This window comes from Dipodomys spectabilis, unplaced genomic scaffold (genome assembly GCF_019054845.1).
Source record: "Dipodomys spectabilis isolate Male_0828 unplaced genomic scaffold, ASM1905484v1 ptg000215l, whole genome shotgun sequence".
NCBI lineage: Eukaryota > Metazoa > Chordata > Mammalia > Rodentia > Heteromyidae > Dipodomys > Dipodomys spectabilis.
This window is the reverse complement of record NW_024870892.1, coordinates 7,937,937-7,957,128: the sequence shown is the minus strand read 5'-3', so window position 1 is coordinate 7,957,128 and position 19,192 is coordinate 7,937,937. Positions and strand designations below refer to the sequence as shown.

General features: G+C 58.8%; 1 protein-coding gene across 1 annotated transcript in view; it reads right to left on the bottom strand.

The window, feature by feature from the left end:
• The window catches only part of Mcf2l (MCF.2 cell line derived transforming sequence like), a 61,962-nt gene that overhangs the window by 29,523 nt on the left and 13,247 nt on the right, over positions 1–19,192 (bottom strand). The window contains exons 3-6 of the mRNA XM_042697078.1: positions 16,805–16,919; positions 8,890–8,980; positions 3,297–3,416; positions 484–600 (exon numbers count right to left, since the gene is read on the bottom strand). Coding sequence (XP_042553012.1) covers positions 484–600; positions 3,297–3,416; positions 8,890–8,980; positions 16,805–16,919 — 443 coding nt within the window. The remainder of the gene's footprint in view (positions 1–483; positions 601–3,296; positions 3,417–8,889; positions 8,981–16,804; positions 16,920–19,192) is intronic.

The window sequence follows — 19,192 nt, the reverse complement described above, 5'->3', positions numbered from 1 at the left end:
ACCCCGCCGCCGCCGCCACCCTGAAAACCTCCACCACCGTGACAGTCCTCAGAAAGGGGAGCCACAAGCAAGGCAGCACATATGCGTGCAGGGAGCACCAGCAGGGCAGCGCACACACGTGTGCAAGGAAATGCCTTCTTATGACCGTGGACTCACACCTCGTCAGGAATGTACCATCAGATTTACAAATCTCCCCAGCATGGGAGTTATTCTGTCTGTCTGTCTGTCTGCCTGTGTCCCTCCTTGTTAAGGAAGTGCCGGCCAGAACAACACAGTTTTGTCTCCAAGGACAAGACAAAGCCACGCCCAAACTTATGACTATTTCTTCCGGCTATTTCTTTACACTGACTAAGGTCTACTGAGACCATCACCTCATCGCGGGGAGGAAACCCCAGCGAATCGAGCAAGCTTTCCGAGCAGGCAATGGCCTGCTGGGCTAACAATGCCCCAGCCAGGGCACAGCACAGAGACCAAGGCACTCACCGTGCGGTGGTACAGCCACCTGGAGTGGCAGTAGGACAGGGTCCCCCCGAGGTCCTCAGTCAGCTGGGACTTATCGATGTAGCCATGCAGCTCTGGTACTGAGCTTAGCATTATGACCTGAGGGGACAGGACCGGCATCAGCACAACCAGGGAGTGGGAAGGCTGTGTCCTGAGGGACTGGACACCAAGGGACGGTGGATGGCATGGCTGGTGACACCACCATGGCCCTGCCCCTCCGGGCTGGCTGACCTGAGGACTGGCTTGTTCTCTCCACAACCCGGCTCTCTTGATGGTACACTGGGCACACATGGTAGCACAGGCCTCACCAGGCATAGCTGAGGGTCGATGCTGGCCCGAGGGCATACAGGGAAGCCAGGGCAGAGAGCCTGGCCGGCAGGGATGCCCCAGTGGGTACATGCACCCCTCTCAGGAGGGGAGCTCTGATGCAAAATGCACAGCGCGGCCTGGGCAGAAGACAGCGCTGTTACAGCCTCTGCAGGGAATGGTGCATCCTCTTCACAGGAAGTCGCTCTTAGCAGCCACAAAGCCAGGCCCCTGTGTTTGTTGCAACCAGTACTTCCTGAAAGGTGTACTCGGGACCGTCAGGGCAGGGCCACGCCAGCTCCTCCCACACTGCACCTTCTCCGCTCTGCATTTCTCCTGCCCTTTGTGAAGCCAGGATGCCACTGAGCTTTAGGGGAAGTATGGACAGCTTTGAAAGCTATCAGGTCCTGAGGGCCCCAGGCCAGACCCGTGCTACTTGATAGCAGCCATGTATTATTGAGCACTGTGTTAGAGCAGGGATTCCCACAAGGACAACTCTGCCTGGGAGACGTCTGCCGGTGCCTGGAGACAAGCTGGCTGTGGCTCCAGGGAAGGCTCCCGTGGCTTTCCCACGTGGGTGGCCACACAGCAAGGAATCACTCAGCAGTACCTGTAAGCAGGCTGATGCCGAGAGCCAGAGTGGAGCACGCTGTCCGCTCTAATGTTAGATTGCCAGGCAAAGGTGGCTCATGCCTGTCATCGTAGCTACGCAGGAGGCTGAGATCTGAAGATGATGATTTGAAGCCAGCCTGGGCAGCAAAGTCCATCTCCAAGTAACCAGCAGAAAGCCAGAAGTAGAGTAGTGGCTCAAATGCTTTGAGCAATAGAAGCTCGGGGACAGTGACCTAGCCCTGAATTCAAGCCTCAGGACTGACACAAGCACAGACACAAAAGCCAGATTCTCACTGCAACTTGAAACAGTCATAGGGCTGATTCCACTCCTTGTTCATCAAATAAAATATAATATGTGCTAAGCACCAGTGGCTCACACCTGTAATCCTAGCTACTCAGGAAGCTGAGATCTGAGGATGGCGGTTGAAAGCCAGCCCAAGCTGGAAAGTCCTTGAGACTCTAATCCCCAATTAACCACTCAGAAAACCAGAAGTGGTGCTGTGGCTCAAGTGGTAGGGCACTTGCCTCGAGCTAAAGAGCTGAGGGACAGCCCCCAGGCCCAGAGTTCAAGCCCCATGACTGACAATAATAGTAATAATAATAATAATTATTATTATTATAATTATAAGGGGTTGGGAAGGTGGCTCAGTGGTAGAGCGCTTGCCTTGCATGCATGAGGCCCTGGGTTTAATTCCTCAGCACCACATAAGCAAAAAGAAAAAAGCCAGAAGTGGTGCTATGGCTCAAGTGGTAGAGCGCTAGCCTTGAGCTGAAGAGCTGAGGGACAGCGCCCAGGCCCAGAATTCAGGCCCCACGACCGAACCCCCCTCCAAAAAATAATAAATTTGCAAGCTTCCAGAGGTTTTGGGCTGAGCAATCCAAGCAAGTGGTCACTTCCCTCGGCGCCCCATGCCTCAGTGTCGGCTGCCAGGGCTACGCACGTGCCCCCGGCTGTTCTCCCCAGCACCGAGGCTGCACACAGCATCTGAGAAAGACACTGACACCGTTTAACAGCACGTTCCTCTGTAATTCTAGAACGACCTGATGTGGTCTGGGAGAACGTGTCCTCACTGAGCTGCTCAGAGAGGGCCTCTGTTTGTCTGGGCAGGGGACGGCAGCGTGGGAGGGGGTGGCAGCAGCTTTGTGAAGGTCAGAGGCTGTGGCCAGATTCTGAGAGCAGCCACAGCCTGGAGGGTGGTGGTTGCTTCCAGAAGTTTTGATTTCCAGAAGCCATCTGGGTAGCACGGGTGGTAATTCCAAGGGGCCGGGTGTGGTCCCTGTTCCCCTCCTCTTCATGAGGAGGAAATGAACTCATGGTAGCTTGCCCTGAGTCCAGGAGAGCTGTCACACGGGCTAAAGGCCAGGCTGTGCGGTCTCTGGATTGCATAGGCTTCCAGGACTTTAAAAAGCCTCCGATTTTAAAGCACACAGAGCTAAGCTACACAGGCAGGGACAGGCTGCCCTGTGCTGGCTGAAGTCACAGGGAGGAGTTAGGGCTCTCTGGGCTGTTCCAGGCCCCTGTCCATCCATGACCGGGGTGACCGGGGGCTCCCTCCATGGCCTGGGGCTGCCCATGCCCTCCTCCCACACCTTCCTTTTTCTGTGGGGCTCTGGCAAGGCCGAGGCTTGGAGCAAAAATGCCCTGTGACTCTAGGGCTGCTACACAGGGCCCAGCCCTGGGCCACCATGCAGCCTGGGATGAGGCGGGGTGGGGAGGTGGGGCACGGAGCCGTGAGGAGGCTCATCCTCCCACGAGGCCTGGGGGTTTGCTCTGTGGCGGAGGCACGGGGATTACTTAGAGAATTCTGATAGTCACAGTGGGCCAAAAATGCAGTCAGGTTCAGTCCCGCCGCGGGCGCGGTAGGAGGCACACTCACCGGAACCTTCATCTTAAAGTCATCTCTATTGAACTTGAAGGCAATGTCTGACAGAGTCCTCTGGAAAAATCCCGTGGGCCGGAGAACCAGGACCAGCTGCAGGTTTGCTGGGAACGCTGCCTGTGAGAAAGAAGAGCCTGTGGCACACACATCCCAGCCTGAGGACGCAGAGCTGCACCGCCGCACTGCTGCACCGCTGCTTTGTAAAAAGCTGTCATGGGTTAGAAGACAACCCTCATTTGGAGGGGTGTCTTCTCTTGGGTCAGTAACCAGGCACATGAGGTCATGGGGCGGACCCTGGCCCTGACCCAGGGCGGGCTGTACCAGAAGGAAGCCTGGATGCACACATGCACTTGGAAGCACGTGTGCGAAGCCACGCACACACAGGGGGCTGTTTCCACAAGCAGAGCAATACCCCAGGTTCTTGGCCATCAGCCTCCGAAGCCCAGCCTCGGCCCTCTGCCCCCAAGAACTCGCAGGAGAACGGATTTTTTGCTGTTTAAGCCGCCATGTCTGGGGTACTCTGACACTAACAGACTTGTGAAACAACCACAAAAAAGCTAAACAGCCATCTCTGTGGTGTCTGAAAAGCAAGCCAAGCCGCCCGCAGCGCCACCCTTGGCCCTTGAGTAGCCACACGCGCGTTTGGTCACTGCTCGACCTACTTAGAAGGCGTGTGACCCTAGGTTACCTGACTCCTATGTGCCTCAGTTTCTCCATCTTCAAAATGGAGACCAAGCTGAACCTGTGTTCCCCCTGTCTGGAAAAGAAGGAGTGCCTCCAGGCACGCTTGGTGTCTAGTGTGGACCTGGGGCAGCCCCATAGGGTGGTACTCATGGGGCTGCTCCAAAGCCCAGCCACACTCAGCTGGTGGGGTCCAGGGAGACCCAGACCCCGAGACAGACCTGAGTCTGACTTCTGTATCATCAGGTGAAAAGCTCCTAAATAGGAGAGACAAGACAGTGGCCGAGCCCTGACGCCGGATCAGATGTGACAGCTAAGGGCCAAGCAGGCATGTGACTGGTAGCCGGCTGCTCTCAGGGCAGTGGATGCTAACCTGCAGCTGACCTAAATCCTAGGCAGAGGACACAGACCTGCAGCTGACCTGTGGCTGACCTGCTCTCAGCAGTTGACTGCCAGGAAGACAGCTGACCCATCCGCAACTCAAGCCAAACTCAAGGGCAGTAGACAGCGGCCTAGCCTGGATGGATGACCTCCCACCAGGGCAGTGGACACTGGCTTTGCTCTAGAAGGGGACAGTGCTGCATCAGTGCCCATAAGACCTTCAACATGGCATGGGCAGTGGTGCTGGGTGGGGCTTTTCCTGGTTAGGGAAGGAGAGAGCTGGGAGCTATACTGGCCCCTCTAGGCAGGCTGCGTCCTCCAGCTCATCTGCTCCATCCACAGACCCAGAGGCTGTGCTGAAGTGACCCAGGGACCCCTAGACCCCAGAGAGAGACCCAGCCCACACTCACGCCTATCTCCACCTGCAGGGATACCCACGTCTATGACCAGGATGCCCTGGGGGAGAACAGGAGGAAGTGCCACCAGTGACCACACCTGTACTGGTAGCTAGTGCACCTGGTGCCCAGTGCCCACGATGCCTGGTGCCCACGATGCCCAGCACACACAATGCCCGATGCACACGATGCTAGTGTACCCACTGTCCAGTGTACCACTGTCTAGTGTACCCTGTCCGGTGTACCTGCTGTCCAGTGTACTGCTGTCCAGTGTGCCCTGTCTGGTTTACCCTCTGTCCGGTGTACTGCTGTCCAGTGTACCTGCTGCTCAATGTACCCTCTGTCCAGTGTTACCTGCTGTCCAGTGTACCCTGCTGTCCAGTGTAACACTGTCCAGTGTACTGCTGTGTAGTGTACCCTCTGTCCGGTATACCACTGTCTGGTGTACCCTCTGTCCAGTGTATCACTGTCTGGTGTACTGCTGTCCAGTGTACCCTCTGTCCAGTGTACCCTCTGTCCAGTGTACCCTCTGTCCAGTGTACCATTGTCCAGTGTACTACTGCCCAGTGTACCCTCTGTCCAGTGTACTGCTGTCTGGTATACCCTGTCTGGTATACTGCTGTCCAGTTTATCCTCTGTCCAGTGTACAGCTGTTTGGTATACCAACTGTCCACTGTACCCACTGTCCAATGTGCCCATTGTCCGGTGTACCGCTGTCCAGGGCACCCACTGTCCAGTGTATTGTTTTCCAGTGTACCACTGTCCAGTGTACCCGCTGTCTGGTGTACTGCTGTCCAGTGTACTGCTGTCGAGTGTACCTGCTGTCGGGTGTACCGCTGACAAGTGTACCACTGTCAGTGTACCCACCATCCAGTGTACCACTGTCCAGTGTACTGTTGTCCAGTATACACACTGTCCAGTGTACCCTCTGTCCAGTGTACCCTCTGTCCAGTGTACCCTCTGTCCAGTGTACCACTGTGCAGTGTACCCGCTGACTCGCAGGTGGTGGCTCCTCGGTCGGGAGAACGCAGCCTTGCTGAGTTGGAGGCTGAGGACACTTCCACACCGGCCTCTGTGACCCTACTGAAGGAAACCGCCCTTCCGGCAGCCTTCCGGGAAGCTGCAGCCCACCCGGCTCTCCTCAGCTCTGACTGGGCTGGCCACAATTTAAAACCCTCCTCAAGCCCCAGTCACTTTTCTTAAGGTTCAAAGCCACACCCACGGGCCCGCCATCTAGTTAATATTTTAACGTTGTCTATTTAATATTAAATACAGCAGCCAGGACCTGACCAATCACTTTTGTCTGAAAGTAGCCAATGGCGAACAAAATTTCATTTGAAAGTTGAGTCTGAGTGTGAAGACAGAGACCACCTCTGGGTCTGAATGGGAGACGCTGGCCGGCAGTGCCTACGCTGGGTGGGCCTGTTGCAGCTCTCCTGTTGCAGCAAGGAGGCTGAGAAGCATTGTCAGTGGGCCGGCACGGCCACAAGGGCATAGGACGAAGCCCCAGGAAGACCCCCAACGTGAATTTCTCACCCTATGGCCCGGGGGAAGTGGCCATCGCGCTCTCCATTGGAACCACGGGGCAGAAGAGTGTGGGGAGCAGGCCTACGGGGTCCTGACACACTGAAAATGAGGAGGAGGAGAGGCGCCCTCTAGAGGAGAGTCTGGGGATTGGGCCCGGGCCCAGGCTCCCTGAAGGTCAGCTCCCTGCCCTTCTGAGGATCCCCTCTTCAGGGAGGGCTGTGGTACCACCACCCTGTCCCAGTGGCCTGTGCTCAACAGGACCACTTGGGGTCGCTCACTGGCAACCCTCTCTGGCTGGTGCCTATGCCTTGTGCTCCGGGAAAAACCCATTCCCTCTGCCTGGAGCCTGCCCTTTCTGCCCGGCTTCCAGTCTGCTGAGAAGCCTTCCAGAGTTGGCTCTCATGCCACAGCTACCAGCTGCTCCACCCCTGCTGCCATCTCAGCCTTGGAGCACTGTACCCGGTCCTCAGGCAGGAGACCAGCCATGGCGTTCACCACAGTGGTGCTCTGCTCACTATGCTCTGCTCTGCTCCAGCCTGTGTCTCTCTGCACATGGACCGCACTGGCCCGAGAGTAAAGTGGAGTCCAGCCCCAGCCCACAAGACAGTACTTTACATTCGATTTCCTGGAGCTGAAGATTCTAGAGCACAGATGGAGTTGGGTGTAGGCTTCTCCAGTCAAAATGTGAATGTGAACACAGCCGGTAGAACGGGAGAGGTCACAACGCAAATACCATGGAGCAGGGGCAGCGGACAACAGGCACTCCGGTGTCCCATGGGGACAGCCCTGCAGGGGCATGCGAGCTCCAAGCCCGCTCCTGGAGGAGGGAGGCACCTCGTTCTCAGCTCCGGGCCTTGTCACCTCCACCTGTGCCCTTGGTTCAGACCAGGCACACACCTCATCTTCCACCCACAGTCAGACCAGGAATGGGCTCCGTTCCTGGCGGCCCACAGGGCTGACTTGGGGAACACTGGGTCTCGGCTCCGCCCATGTTTTACTTTTCTATTCCAAGCCAAGCTGAAGACATCCGTAGAGAAAAGAGCACGAGGTGGGATGTGTGCGGCTAAGAATAGTGGGAATCTTAAGAATTACGTCAGTGCAGCTCACTGAAGACCTGTGTGTCAGGAGGCTGGGGGACCCCCAGACGCTTCCTGGAGACCAGAGGACCCCTACACCTCCCTGGGGACCCGAGAACCCCCAGGCCCTCCCTGGGGGCCAGGAGACCCCCAATTCTGTGGCTTCCAGGTCCGTGCCTTGGGACAGCCTTCCATGGAGGGCATCTGTGTGGGAGTCCTTAGGGCCTGAGCGTGAAGCTGACAAGCCAGGGTGGCTATTCCTTTATACCCCGCTGGGAGCCTCGGGTGTGCACCAAGGAACGGCTGGCCCTCTGAGGGAAATGTGGCTGTCCAGTCCCCTGCGATCACACACAGATGTTCTCTACATTGCACGTGAAAATTATCTGGGTAGAAACACTGATATGTGTGTGTGTGTGTGTGTGTGTATGTGTACGTGCACTAGAAGAGACTGACTGGACGGACTGCAGGGCCAGGCGTGTGGTCCTGTGGGCGGCGGCCATGTGGTGGCTAGACCTGCCTTTTGTGAGCCCATCAAGCGCTGGGAGGCGTTCGGATGGATGAGGCCTGGGAGCGCTTGGTGGGGGCTGCGGAGGGGGCACCCCCACAGAACCGCACAGAGGGGCAGGGCCAAGCCCCGCAGGTGGGCTGGGAGTGTCAGAGCAGACGTGCAGCCCTTCATTCTCCTTCAGGATGAGACCAGGAGCCTGCAGAGCAGGACCTGAGCCTCCGAGCGGCTGGGACCTGAGGATGGCTGGGGTGATGGGGAGGCCCCTGAGACGGGGCGTCTGGCGGGCAGAGAACTGTGACGCACCCGCCTCTGCTGTGGATAACGCAACGCTGGGTCCTTGGCAGCTGCAAGGCCGCGGCTGGCAGGCGGGAGAGGGGGTGTGGAGAGCTCAGCTCACAAGAAGCGCACCATGTAGTTGTGGGTGGGAGGGGAGAGACTTCCGAAAATAAGATTTCTGCCAGCTCCTTCTCGCTCCTCTGAAATGATTACTGCAGGCTAAAAACAGCAGCCCCGGGGGCTTGCCCACCCTACCGCAGCCCCAGGGCCCAGGGTGCACAGGGGGGGGGGGTCTCTAAGGAAGGCCCGGGCATCTGCTCGCAAATCTAAAGACAAAGTAGCCCGAACGAATGTGGAAAGGAAAGGGTCACTTAGAAAGAGCTGTCCAGTAATTTCCATCTCCAGCCTGAAGACTAACACACAGTGTCTGCTCAGAACTTTTATGCTCCATTTAAGAGAGGACACAAATTAGAACAGACTCTTTGAGAGTACCCACATGAGAACACACCATGCACACACACATGCACACTCACACGCACTCGTGTGCACACACACATGCACGTATGCACACATGGCCAGCAGCTCAGAGCCCTTGTGGGTTCAGGGCTCGGCCCATTCTGAGCTGGACCCCAGCTGGTCACCTCCAGGCAATACCTCCCTGCCCAGCAGAAACAGCAGGACACAAACTGCAGGGCCTAGGGGAGAGGAGCCAGCACTCGCCACTGCCAGGACTGGGAGGCACTTACGGCTATGCGAAGGACCGACGCCTTCACGGAAGTCCATTTGTCCTGCCTTCGGTCTATGACCAGGATGAATCCGATCCCAGCATCTTGCAAGCTGAAATGAAGAGAAAGGCTGCCGTCAGCTCAGGAAGCCAGGCTTCCACGTTACAGCGCGATCCTGCAAGCCCACGCCATCCCGCACTGCAAATCAGAATGCACGCCAGGGAGGGGCCTCGGCGGACGGCAGCGTGGCCAGGGCCCTGGGCAGCCCCATCGCAAGGCTGCCACGACTCACTCTTGGCTAAAGGAGGGCAGGGATGGGCGTGTTGTTCCTGCTCAGCCTGCCACCAGCCACATCAAGTCCCCAGTCAGGCAGGCCCATCATTCCAGTCACATGGCGGGGGGGGGGGGGTAAGGGAGTGGGGTAGTATATTCCACGATTTCCCTTTCCTTCGTGGTCAGCTGACTAAGCCCTCCGAAACAATCCTAGGACCCACACATCACGCAAGTCCCAGCATCTGTGCTCTCCCTCCCCGTTCAGCTGCATCAAAAAATCGCTTCCGGTGGCATTGCTACAACTTGGGAAGAAAATCTCCAAGGCATCTTCAGGCTCCCGAGCCTCCGTGGGGAGTGGGACATGAGCGCTTCTTGGCAGCAGCGACGTTGATGGCAGAGCCAGGCCAGCATCTCGCCGTTGTGTAACCTCCTCTCCCTCCGCTTCGCAGCTCAGCCCCAGCCTGAGTCACAGGGTGGGAGAGGGAAGTGTGCATCCCGCTGGGGAGTTTCACATCCAAGCCAATCATGTGGTGCCAGCAGCTGCCACCACCAGCCAATCACCATCGGAGGGAGGCGGACCGGCCAGCAGAAGCCCTGGCTCTAAACCTGAGAAAGTGCCCAAGTGAGCCGTTTCTGGGTTAAGGAGAAGTCAGGATTCTACGGACGTCATCATTTGTGCAGTCTGTGAGGCTGTGACTTTATAACGAGGATCCTCTGGTTTAACAGCAGGGGCGCTCAGAGCACACTCAGCAATGACACGTTACACCACACACCGGAGAATGGAGGATTTCACGTGTGGACGGTAAGTTGGCTCAAGAACAGCAAACATACTTCCAGGTAAATGCACACATAAATCTGAGCTTTTACTCCAAATAGCCTCCTGCCTCCGACTGCTCAGCAGGACTGCAGATCTGCTTTGTCCAGCTGAGCTGCTCTGAAGAGAGGCAGACACAGAAGAGCACTGTCCCCTGCTCTGGGCTGCACTGCAGGAGCCCTGAGCCCAGAGCATGGAGCCCTGAGGTGCAAGGGCCCTTTCTCAGTGGCCTCATGAGAGACTTGACTACTTTTGTGAGCGACTCTCACCCTGCTGTCTTGGCCTGGGTCATGTGGTTCATGGCTCAGTGCAAGGTGGACAAGGCCACCGGATCGCTGCGTCTATGTGGACCGCAAACCCTGTAGAGGCAGAAGCCTCCAAACGCACTCTGCAGCGTCAGACCTGATCTCCAGATACACAGCCTACAACTGCGATGTCCTGGAGCCTCTGGAGACTGCGGCCAGCAGGACCCCAGCCCCTCCCTCGTGCCCGCCGCCCCCTTTGGAACCCCCCGCCATACAGCACTGAAGGAGGTACACCGGGATGCCTTTGGGGGACTTGGTCAGGAAGGCAAGCCCCGTCTCTCCCTATAGTGACAGAGGAGAGGCCCAGAAAGACTGGCTGGCATTATACATGCTTCAGACCAATGGGCCCAGTAGTAAATTTTCAGTACAAAATTTGTGCTCTAGCCAGGTGCCGGTGGCTCACACCTGTCATCCTAGCTACCCAAGAGGCTGAGATCTGAGGATTGTGGTTCAAAGCCAGCCCAAGCAGTAATGTCTGCGAGACTATTATCACCAATTAACCACCAGCAAACTGGAAGTGGCGCTGTGGCTCAAAGTGGTAGAACAAAAAAGCTCAGGGACAGCACCCAGACCCTGAGTTCATGCCCCAAGACCACCACCACCACCACCACCAAAAAACTTGTGCTCTTGAGAAATGCCCTCAAAGGCCCCCCGTGAGGTCTGCTAAAAGCCACCCTACCCCCATGAGGACAGGATGGACGGGCAGACACCCGCTCCCTGCGGGACACAGGCCCTCAGAGGCTGCCCTGCAGGGACACAGCCCAGAACTGCCTCTGCTTCCCCCTCTTCACACACTGGAATAACCACACAGCTATGTTCTGCTCCACGGTGAACGCTCACTTATGCCGCCAAGGTTCCATGAGCCGCACAGCCTGGCTGTGATGATGGCGGGTCACAGCCTCACCCCCACTCTGTCTGCATCCCCCACAAATCTCTTCTCTGCCCACAGGTGTAGACGCGAGGCCCAGGCTGATTAGCTGAAGGAACAGTTTGAAACAAAATCACAGGTGAGGCTCTGGAGCAGGGCAGAGGCACGGGGCAGGTTTAGTCTCTGAAGGGCAGTCTGACAAATCATGCCCTCTTGTGGTGAGCATGCAAAACCACAGGCCATAGGCAGGGTTGGCAGCCGGGCGTTATCTCTGATGCCAGGCCCCCAGCCTGCCAGGCATTGCTGCCTACTACACAGACGGGGCAGTGTGCAGGCATAGTGCACACAGGGCGTGGCTGAGTCCTGAGCAGGTCCCAGGGCTGAGGGGCCATCTTCTTGGGTGCCTGTTTTCTCCTGGGCCTCTGGCTGGCTCTGGGGGGGAGGAGGGCTAGGAATCTCCACATGGGGTGACCATCAGGCAAGGGTCCAAGAGGTGGAAGGAGCAGGATGAAGGCTATTGGAGACCTCTGGGGCACACCAGGCTGGGGAGGGGGGGTCTCCTCAGGTGGGAGGGGTGGGGGGAGAAGAACTTACTCATACTGAGCTCTGGGCAGACATCTCCCAGGCTCCCCTCTGCAGGTACTGCCCCAGTCACTGCCAGGATCTCCAATTTGGGGTGTCAGGTAGGGGTTAGAGTCCCAGAGTGTGTGTGCGTGTGCATGTGCATGCATGTGCTCAGGTATGTGTGTGAATGTGTGCATATATATGAACATGTGTGTGTGCATTGTGTTCATGTATGTATGTGAGCGTGTGTGCTTATGCATGTGTATGAGTGAGCATGTATGCATGTGTTCATGCATGTATGTATATGAACGTGCATGTGCATGTGGGTATCCATGCATGTGTGCATGTGTACATTTACATATGTGTATGAATGTGAGCGTGCATGTGCGCGTGTTCGTGTATGTATATGGGCATGCATGTGGGCATTCATGCATTGTGCATGTGTGTACATTCATGCTTGTATGTGTATGAGTATGTATGTGTGCATGCATATGTGCATGCATGTGTGTGGAGGGTGCAGAGGTCCTCAGACACCACACAGGCATGAAATATCACCTCATCCCTCCTTGGGGACAAAGGGAGGAGGAAGAGAATTTCCCAGGAAGGAGATCAAATGAAACCCTCAGCCCCAGGGCAGGACTGGGCTCAGTTCCCCTCCCCTGTAACTTTAGAGGAGAGCAGGGAATTAAGAGACCTTGCTGCTTGAACTGGCCAGAGAGACACGCACCCCGCCAGATACAGCCCTGGCTGTGGGTGGACAGGGAGTAGGTGGACGGGCAGGCAGTGGCTCAGCCGGCCTGGTTCCCTTGACCTCTAGCCGACCACCTCCCCCACCCCCGCCTGGCCAAAGCCCCTAGGAGCAATGTGCTCTGTCCCCTCCTGAGGCTTGACAGGCTCCACCTGCCCAGGTCACAAGACCAGCTGCTCATGAGCTTGGGTGAAGAAACCAACAGACAGGGGATGCCCCGCCTCCCCTGCCCCACCTAGAGGCCACAGCTGCAGAGGCCTGGAGCCAGGCCTGCTCTGTAGCTCTGAAGCCCTAGGTGAAGTTTGCTCTGCCTCACCCAGCAGCTCCTCCAAGGGTTTGCAGAACCTCACCCCAGGGCCTCCGCCCCAGTGACTGCTCTGCATCTGCAAGGTCAAGCTCAAGCTCCAGATGCCCTCTGTTCCTCATCCAGTATACCCCTGGGGGAGGAGGGGTGGCTAGCCCCGGTGGGTTGGCTGGGTAACATGGCAAGCTGGGTGCTGTAACAGGGCTGGGAGGAAAAGGTGCCTGAGCTGCAGCCTCTACATCCTAGGAAGACCTGAGCTGCGACCCCTATCTCCTAAGAAAACCTGAGCTGCGGCCCCTACCTCCTAGGGTGCCTGAGCCGCTGTCTGTTCCTCCGAGGGTACCCAAGCTGCGGCCTCTACTTCGAGGTACTTCCTCACAACTAAAGGCGATACGCCTTCGGCAGGGCCAGCACCCTGGACAGTCTCTGGTCTTGGCTTTGTATGAAGAATGTGGGGCTGTTGCTGTGGCATGTCACAAACCGCGATGGCCACAGGGCAGCCCTGGTCATGTGTGGACAGAGGAATTTCAACTGCACCGTTCACCCTCGAGGTTAGTAGGTATCAGGATGCATGGAGGTGACAGGAGATGATGGGAACAATGGATGAGGAGGTGACAGGGGAGGGGAGGTGACACAGGACGAGGAGGTGATGGGGATGAGGAGGAGATGGGGGTGGGGAGGTGACGGGGGCGGGGGGGAGAAACAGGGAGGTGACGGGGAGGTGACAGGGGATGGAGTGGGGAGGTGATGGAGGTGGGGAGGTGATGGGGGTGGGGAGGTGATGGGGGTGGGGAGGTGATGGGGATGGGGAGGTGATGGGGATGAGGAGGTGATGGGGGTGGGGAGGTGATGGGGGTGAGGAGGTGATGGGGGTGGGGAGGTGATGGGGATGGGGAGGTGATGGGGATGGGGAGGTGATGGGGGTGGGGAGGTGATGGGGGTGGGGAGGTGATGGGGGTGGGGAGGTGATGGGGGTGGGGAGGTGATGGGGGTGGGGAGGTGATGGGGGTATGGAGGTGATGGGGATGGGGAGGTGATGAGGATGGGGAGGTGATGGGGGTGGGGAGGTGATGGGGGTGGGGAGGTGATGGAGGTGGGGAGGTGATGGGGGTGGGGAGGTGATGGGGGTGGGGAGGTGATGGGGGTGGGGAGGTGATGGGGGTGGGGAGGTGATGGGGGTGGGGAGGTGATGGGGGTGGGGAGGTGATGGGGGTGGGGAGGTGATGGGGGTATGGAGGTGATGGGGATGGGGAGGTGATGGGGATGGGGAGGTGATGGAGGTGGGGAGGTGATGGGGGTGGGGAGGTGATGGAGGTGGGGAGGTGATGGAGGTGGGGAGGTGATGGGGGTGGGGAGGTGATGGGGGTGGGGAGGTGATGGAGGTGGGGAGGTGATGGGGGTGGGGAGGTGATGGAGGTGGGGAGGTGATGGGGGTGGGGAGGGGATGGGGATGAGGAGGTGATGGGGGATGGGGAGGTGATGGGGATGGGGAGGTGATGGGGATGGGGAGGTGATGGGAGTGGGGAGGTGATGGGGATGGGGAGGTGATGGGGGTGGGGAGGGGATGGGGGTGGGGAGGGGATGGGGGTGGGGAGGGGATGGGGGTGGGGAGGTGATGGGGGTGGGGAGGTGATGGGGATGGGGAGGGGATGGGGATGGGGAGGTGATGGGAGTGGGGAGGTGATGGGGATGGGGAGGTGATGGGGGTGGGGAGGGGATGGGGGTGGGGAGATGATGGGGGTATGGAGGTGATGGGGGTATGGAGGTGATGGGGATGGGGAGGTGATGGGGATGGGGAGGTGATGGGAGTGGGGTGGTGATGGGGATGGGGAGGTGATGGGGGTGGGGAGGGGATGGGGGTGGGGAGGGGATGGGGGTGGGGAGGTGATGGGGGTGGGGAGGTGATGGGGATGGGGAGGTGATGGGGATGGGGAGGTGATGGGAGTGGGGAGGTGATGGGGATGGGGAGGTGATGGGGGTGGGGAGGGGATGGGGGTGGGGAGATGATGGGGGTATGGAGGTGATGGGGGTATGGAGGTGATGGGGATGGGGAGGTGATGGGGGTGGGGAGGTGATGGGGGTGGGGAGGTGATGGGGGTGGGGAGGTGATGGGGTGGGGAGGTGATGGGGGTGGGGAGGTGATGGGGGTGGGGAGGTGAAGGGGATGGGGAGGTGATGGGGATGGGGAGGTGATGGGGATGAGGAGGTGATGGGGGTGGGGAGGTGAAGGGGATGGGGAGGTGATGGGGATGGGGAGGTGATGGGGATGGGGAGGTGATGGGGGTGGGGAGGTGGGGATGGGGAGGTGATGGGGATGGGGAGGTGATGGGGTGGGGAGGTGATGGGGATAGAGAGGTGATGGGGATGGGGAGGTGATGGGGGTGGGGAGGTGATGGGGGTGGGGAGGTGATGGGGTGGGGAGGTGATGGGGATGGGGAGGTGATGGGAGTGGGGAGGTGATGGTGATGGGGAGGTGATGGGGGTGGGGAGGTGATGGGGGTGGGGAGGTGATGGGGGTGGGGAGGTGATGGGGGTGGGGAGGTGATGGGGATGGGGAGGTGATGGGGGTGGGGAGGTGATGGGGGTGGGGAGGTGATGGGGGTGGGGAGGTGATGGGGGATGGGGAGGTGATGGGGATGGGGAGGTGATGGGGATGGGGAGGTGATGGGGGTGGGGAGGTGATGGGGGTGGGGAGGTGATGGGGGTGGGGAGGTGATGGGGGTGGGGAGGTGATGGGGATGGGGAGGTGATGGGGGTGGGGAGGTGATGGGGGTGGGGAGGGGATGGAGGTGGGGAGGTGATGGGGGTGGGGAGGTGATGGGGGTGGGGAGGTGATGGGGGTGGGGAGGTGATGGGGGTGGGGAGGTGATGGGGGAGGGGAGGTGATGGGGATGGGGAGGGGATGGGGGTGGGGAGGGGATGGGGGTGGGGAGGGGTTGGGAGTGGGGAGGTGATGGGGGTGGGGAGGTGATGGGGGTGGGGAGGTGATGGGGGTGGGGAGGTGATGTGGGAGGGGAGGTGATGGGGGTGGGGAGGTGATGGGGGATGGGGAGGTGATGGGGGTGGGGAGGTGACGAGGGGGGGGGGAGGGAGGGGGGCCCTGCGGGGAGTTGACACAGGATGAGGTGGCTTCAGAAGGATGTGACTTGGGCAGGCACAGGATGGAATCTCATGCAAAGGGGTCACCATGGTGCTGGGCTCTGGGGCCCCCTGATCGCATGGAGTGCCATCCCGAATGCTCAGGAGCACTGGACTCTGAGTAGAAAACTGGTGCAGGTAGCTGATGTCAAAGTCTATGATGGTCTGTGGGAGGCACAGCCAGTAAAGCCAGCGGTGACCAGAGATCTCTGCCCAGCTGCGCACTTCACGTGGCCCTGGCGGGAGCGCCGCTAGCACACAGCAAAGGAGGGAACGGACAGCTCCGGACCCAGCTTCGCCAAGGACGGCCTGTCCCCACCCAGGGCTGCGGAAGCCCAGCTAGTCCAGCGCCGGCCCTCACCATAGCCATGCTCAGCCAGGCGTGGTCCACGGGGCCCCTGCAGCAGGAGGTGCACAGTGGGGCATCCTGCATCCTCAGAAAGAGCCAGGTACGCAGCGGAAGGACTTGGTGAATTGCTGCTGGACAGAGAGCAACCTGAACCTCAGGGATGCTGTGGTCCCCTGCACCTTGGGGGGGAGACCTGATGTCCCCCAGCCCTCAGCTCCTGCAGAAGGAGGCAGAACACAGTGTAGAACTTTCTGTTTCAGCGTGGGCCTAGCAAGAGGCCTGGCACACACGCTGCTGCTCACTTAACACTCTTGGCCCTTACACGTACAAGGCCACGGATGATTCCGCTAGAAATACACAGCCAGGGTGAAGCGTACCCCCCAGGGCTGAGCCAGACAAGTGGTCAGACAGGCTCCCAAATCCTCCGGCCACACACCCTGCCCGACGGAGTGCTGCCACTCCCGAAGCCCGCACGCGGCTTCCTCGACGCCCCCAAAGCCTGAACGTGGCTTCCTCGACAGAGCGAACACACGCAGCCATGGCCACAGCAGCTCTGGGCTTCTTGGCACGTACCTGGGGATGCTGGTGAGGTAGGTCATGACATTCTGGAACTCCTTGTCCGGGATCTCGCTGAAGGCTGGGTAGTCAGGGAACGTGATGACCGGGCTGCCGTCCTGGCCCCGCCCACCTGGGGAGACATGACGGAAACTCAGCAGGGTCTCCTGCCCAGCCACAATGGCGGTACCCTGTCAATGAAACTAAGGCTGGCTCACATGGTTCTGTATTTTCTTGTGTGTGTGTGTGTGTGTGTGTGTGTGTGTGTGTGTGTGTGTGTGTGTGTGCATGAATGCACACAAGTACTGGGGCTTGAACTCAGCCTGGGCACTGTCCCTTAGCTTTCTCACTTAAGACTGGCATTCTACCACTAGAGCCACAGATCCACTTCTGGCTTTTCTGGTAGCTTTGTAGAGATAAGAGTCTCATGGACTTTCCTGCCCAGGCTGGCTTCAAACAAGTGATTCTCAGATCTCAGCTTCCTGAGTAGCTAGGATTATAGATAGAAGTCATTGGCACCTGACTTGTATTATCTATGAAAAAAACTGCACATGTACAGAAGGAATATTTAGTGACCCTCAAACAGGACATCTGTCCCCCAACTCTTAAGCCCAGTCAGGGCCACAGGCTGGAAGTGTCCCTTCTGAGTAGCCATGCTCTGCCTACTGCCTCGGAGCCTCTTGGCCTTCTGGCCCTGTCCTGACTGAAGATGTGTTCCTTGTGGCACTGAGCAGAGCTGTCTTCGGTTCTCAGCCATCCTTCATCATCTTGAATTCTTGCTGCTCAAAAGGCCAGGTCCCTGCTGCAGACAGACTGAAAGCTTTGTCCATTGTCCGATCTGTCCCAGTTAACAGCCCTTTGGGGATTGGACCTGCCATGGCTCAGCTTCATGTGGCGCTAGGAGACAACTTTTCATTCAATGAAGGGCAGGAGGACGGTACCAGAAGAGGCCAGCAAGCCTGGGGAAGGGGGGTGGCCACGCCTGCCCTTTGCTTTCTGACAGGACTAACTGGGAATGTGGTACAGCCAGCTCCATGTCCACTGGGTTCCTGTGTGGGCGGCAAGCTGACCGCAGGCTACAGCTGCTCGCATAGCAATTCCAAGGTGTGTGAGTCCCCACCTCCCCACACCGGCAGTCAGGCCACGGAGGAGCCCATGTGGCCTGGACCCTGTCTCTCCCTGCCACGGAATGCGCCAGGGGAACTCGCCACGGGAACACACTCTTCTCCACCTGCTGCAACGGCATAGCTATGCGAGTGTGACTGTGTGGTTCTCTGATGTGGCGTGGGAATGAGAAGGGCTTGCTCTGCTCACACCGAGTGCAATGCCCAATGAGTGCGTCCCCTGCAAGCACAGGATCCATCCTGTGGGAACGTTATAGAGCACAGCTGCTCCCCAGGCTACCCTACCACCATCTAAGTCCATCATGGCCACAGCAAGGCCTTTGCCCTGGTTCTAGGCTGCTCCGGGGGACCCGGAACCAGACCACATGGGTGGTGCCGGAGCCTCGGATGTGACGCTGGGCGGGTAGGCTGGCCCCAGATGATGGGTGCACCTGGGCCTCTCTGAGGCCCCAGGGCCTGGCTGACTCCACCTGGCTGACTCTGAGTGGCTCCGATGGGTCTTGCCTTGTGAGGCACATGGGCTGAAGCAACTGCTGTGACTTCCAGAGAGGTGCTGGCTCCAGGTGCTGGAGGCAGGGAGGAGGCCTTAGGGCTCTCAGGACACCAGTGGCTTCACATTTGGAAAGAACTGCAGTTCAACTACTCAGAACCTTACTATCATGTGGGAAAGAGCCAAGCAGGAAGCCGAGCAGATAAGGGTGTGGACACTGGCAGGTGTTGAGAGAAGCGTGGGCAGTGGCCTCATGCAGGGTAGAGGCCCAGGAGCCCCCAGGGGGGAGGTGGCCCACTCCACAGGCCGAGAGTGGGCTCATCAGGGCCTCCTTGGCCTCCCAGAGTCACCACCTCCAGGCTGGTGTGAGGCCCAGCCCCGCCCAGACCGGAAGGGCCCACCCAGTTCTTGAACTGATAGCACTGCCGTTGGTCCAGGTGCTGGGGGTGGCAGGGACGCTGCCTCGAGGGCCAGGTGAGGTGAAAATGAAAGGCAGAAGCCTGCACCAGTAAGCACTGAGATGCTTCATCTTAGGCCTCTCAAACCTCAGGGCGCCCTCTGGAGGGCAGCAGCATAAAGCAGTAGATAGGCACTGGCATGGACAGCACTCTAGCATGGATGGGCACCCTGGCATGGACGGGCTGTGGAGCAGTGAGGGGCACCAGCTCAGGATCTGAGCAGCCAGAGGAGGAATCCACTGTGTGACTCGGTGTCTGGAGTCTGTTGTGCAGGGAGAGCCCGTCCTGCAGGACTAGCTGATGTGGTCAAGCCCACTGAGGAAAGCTGTGACTG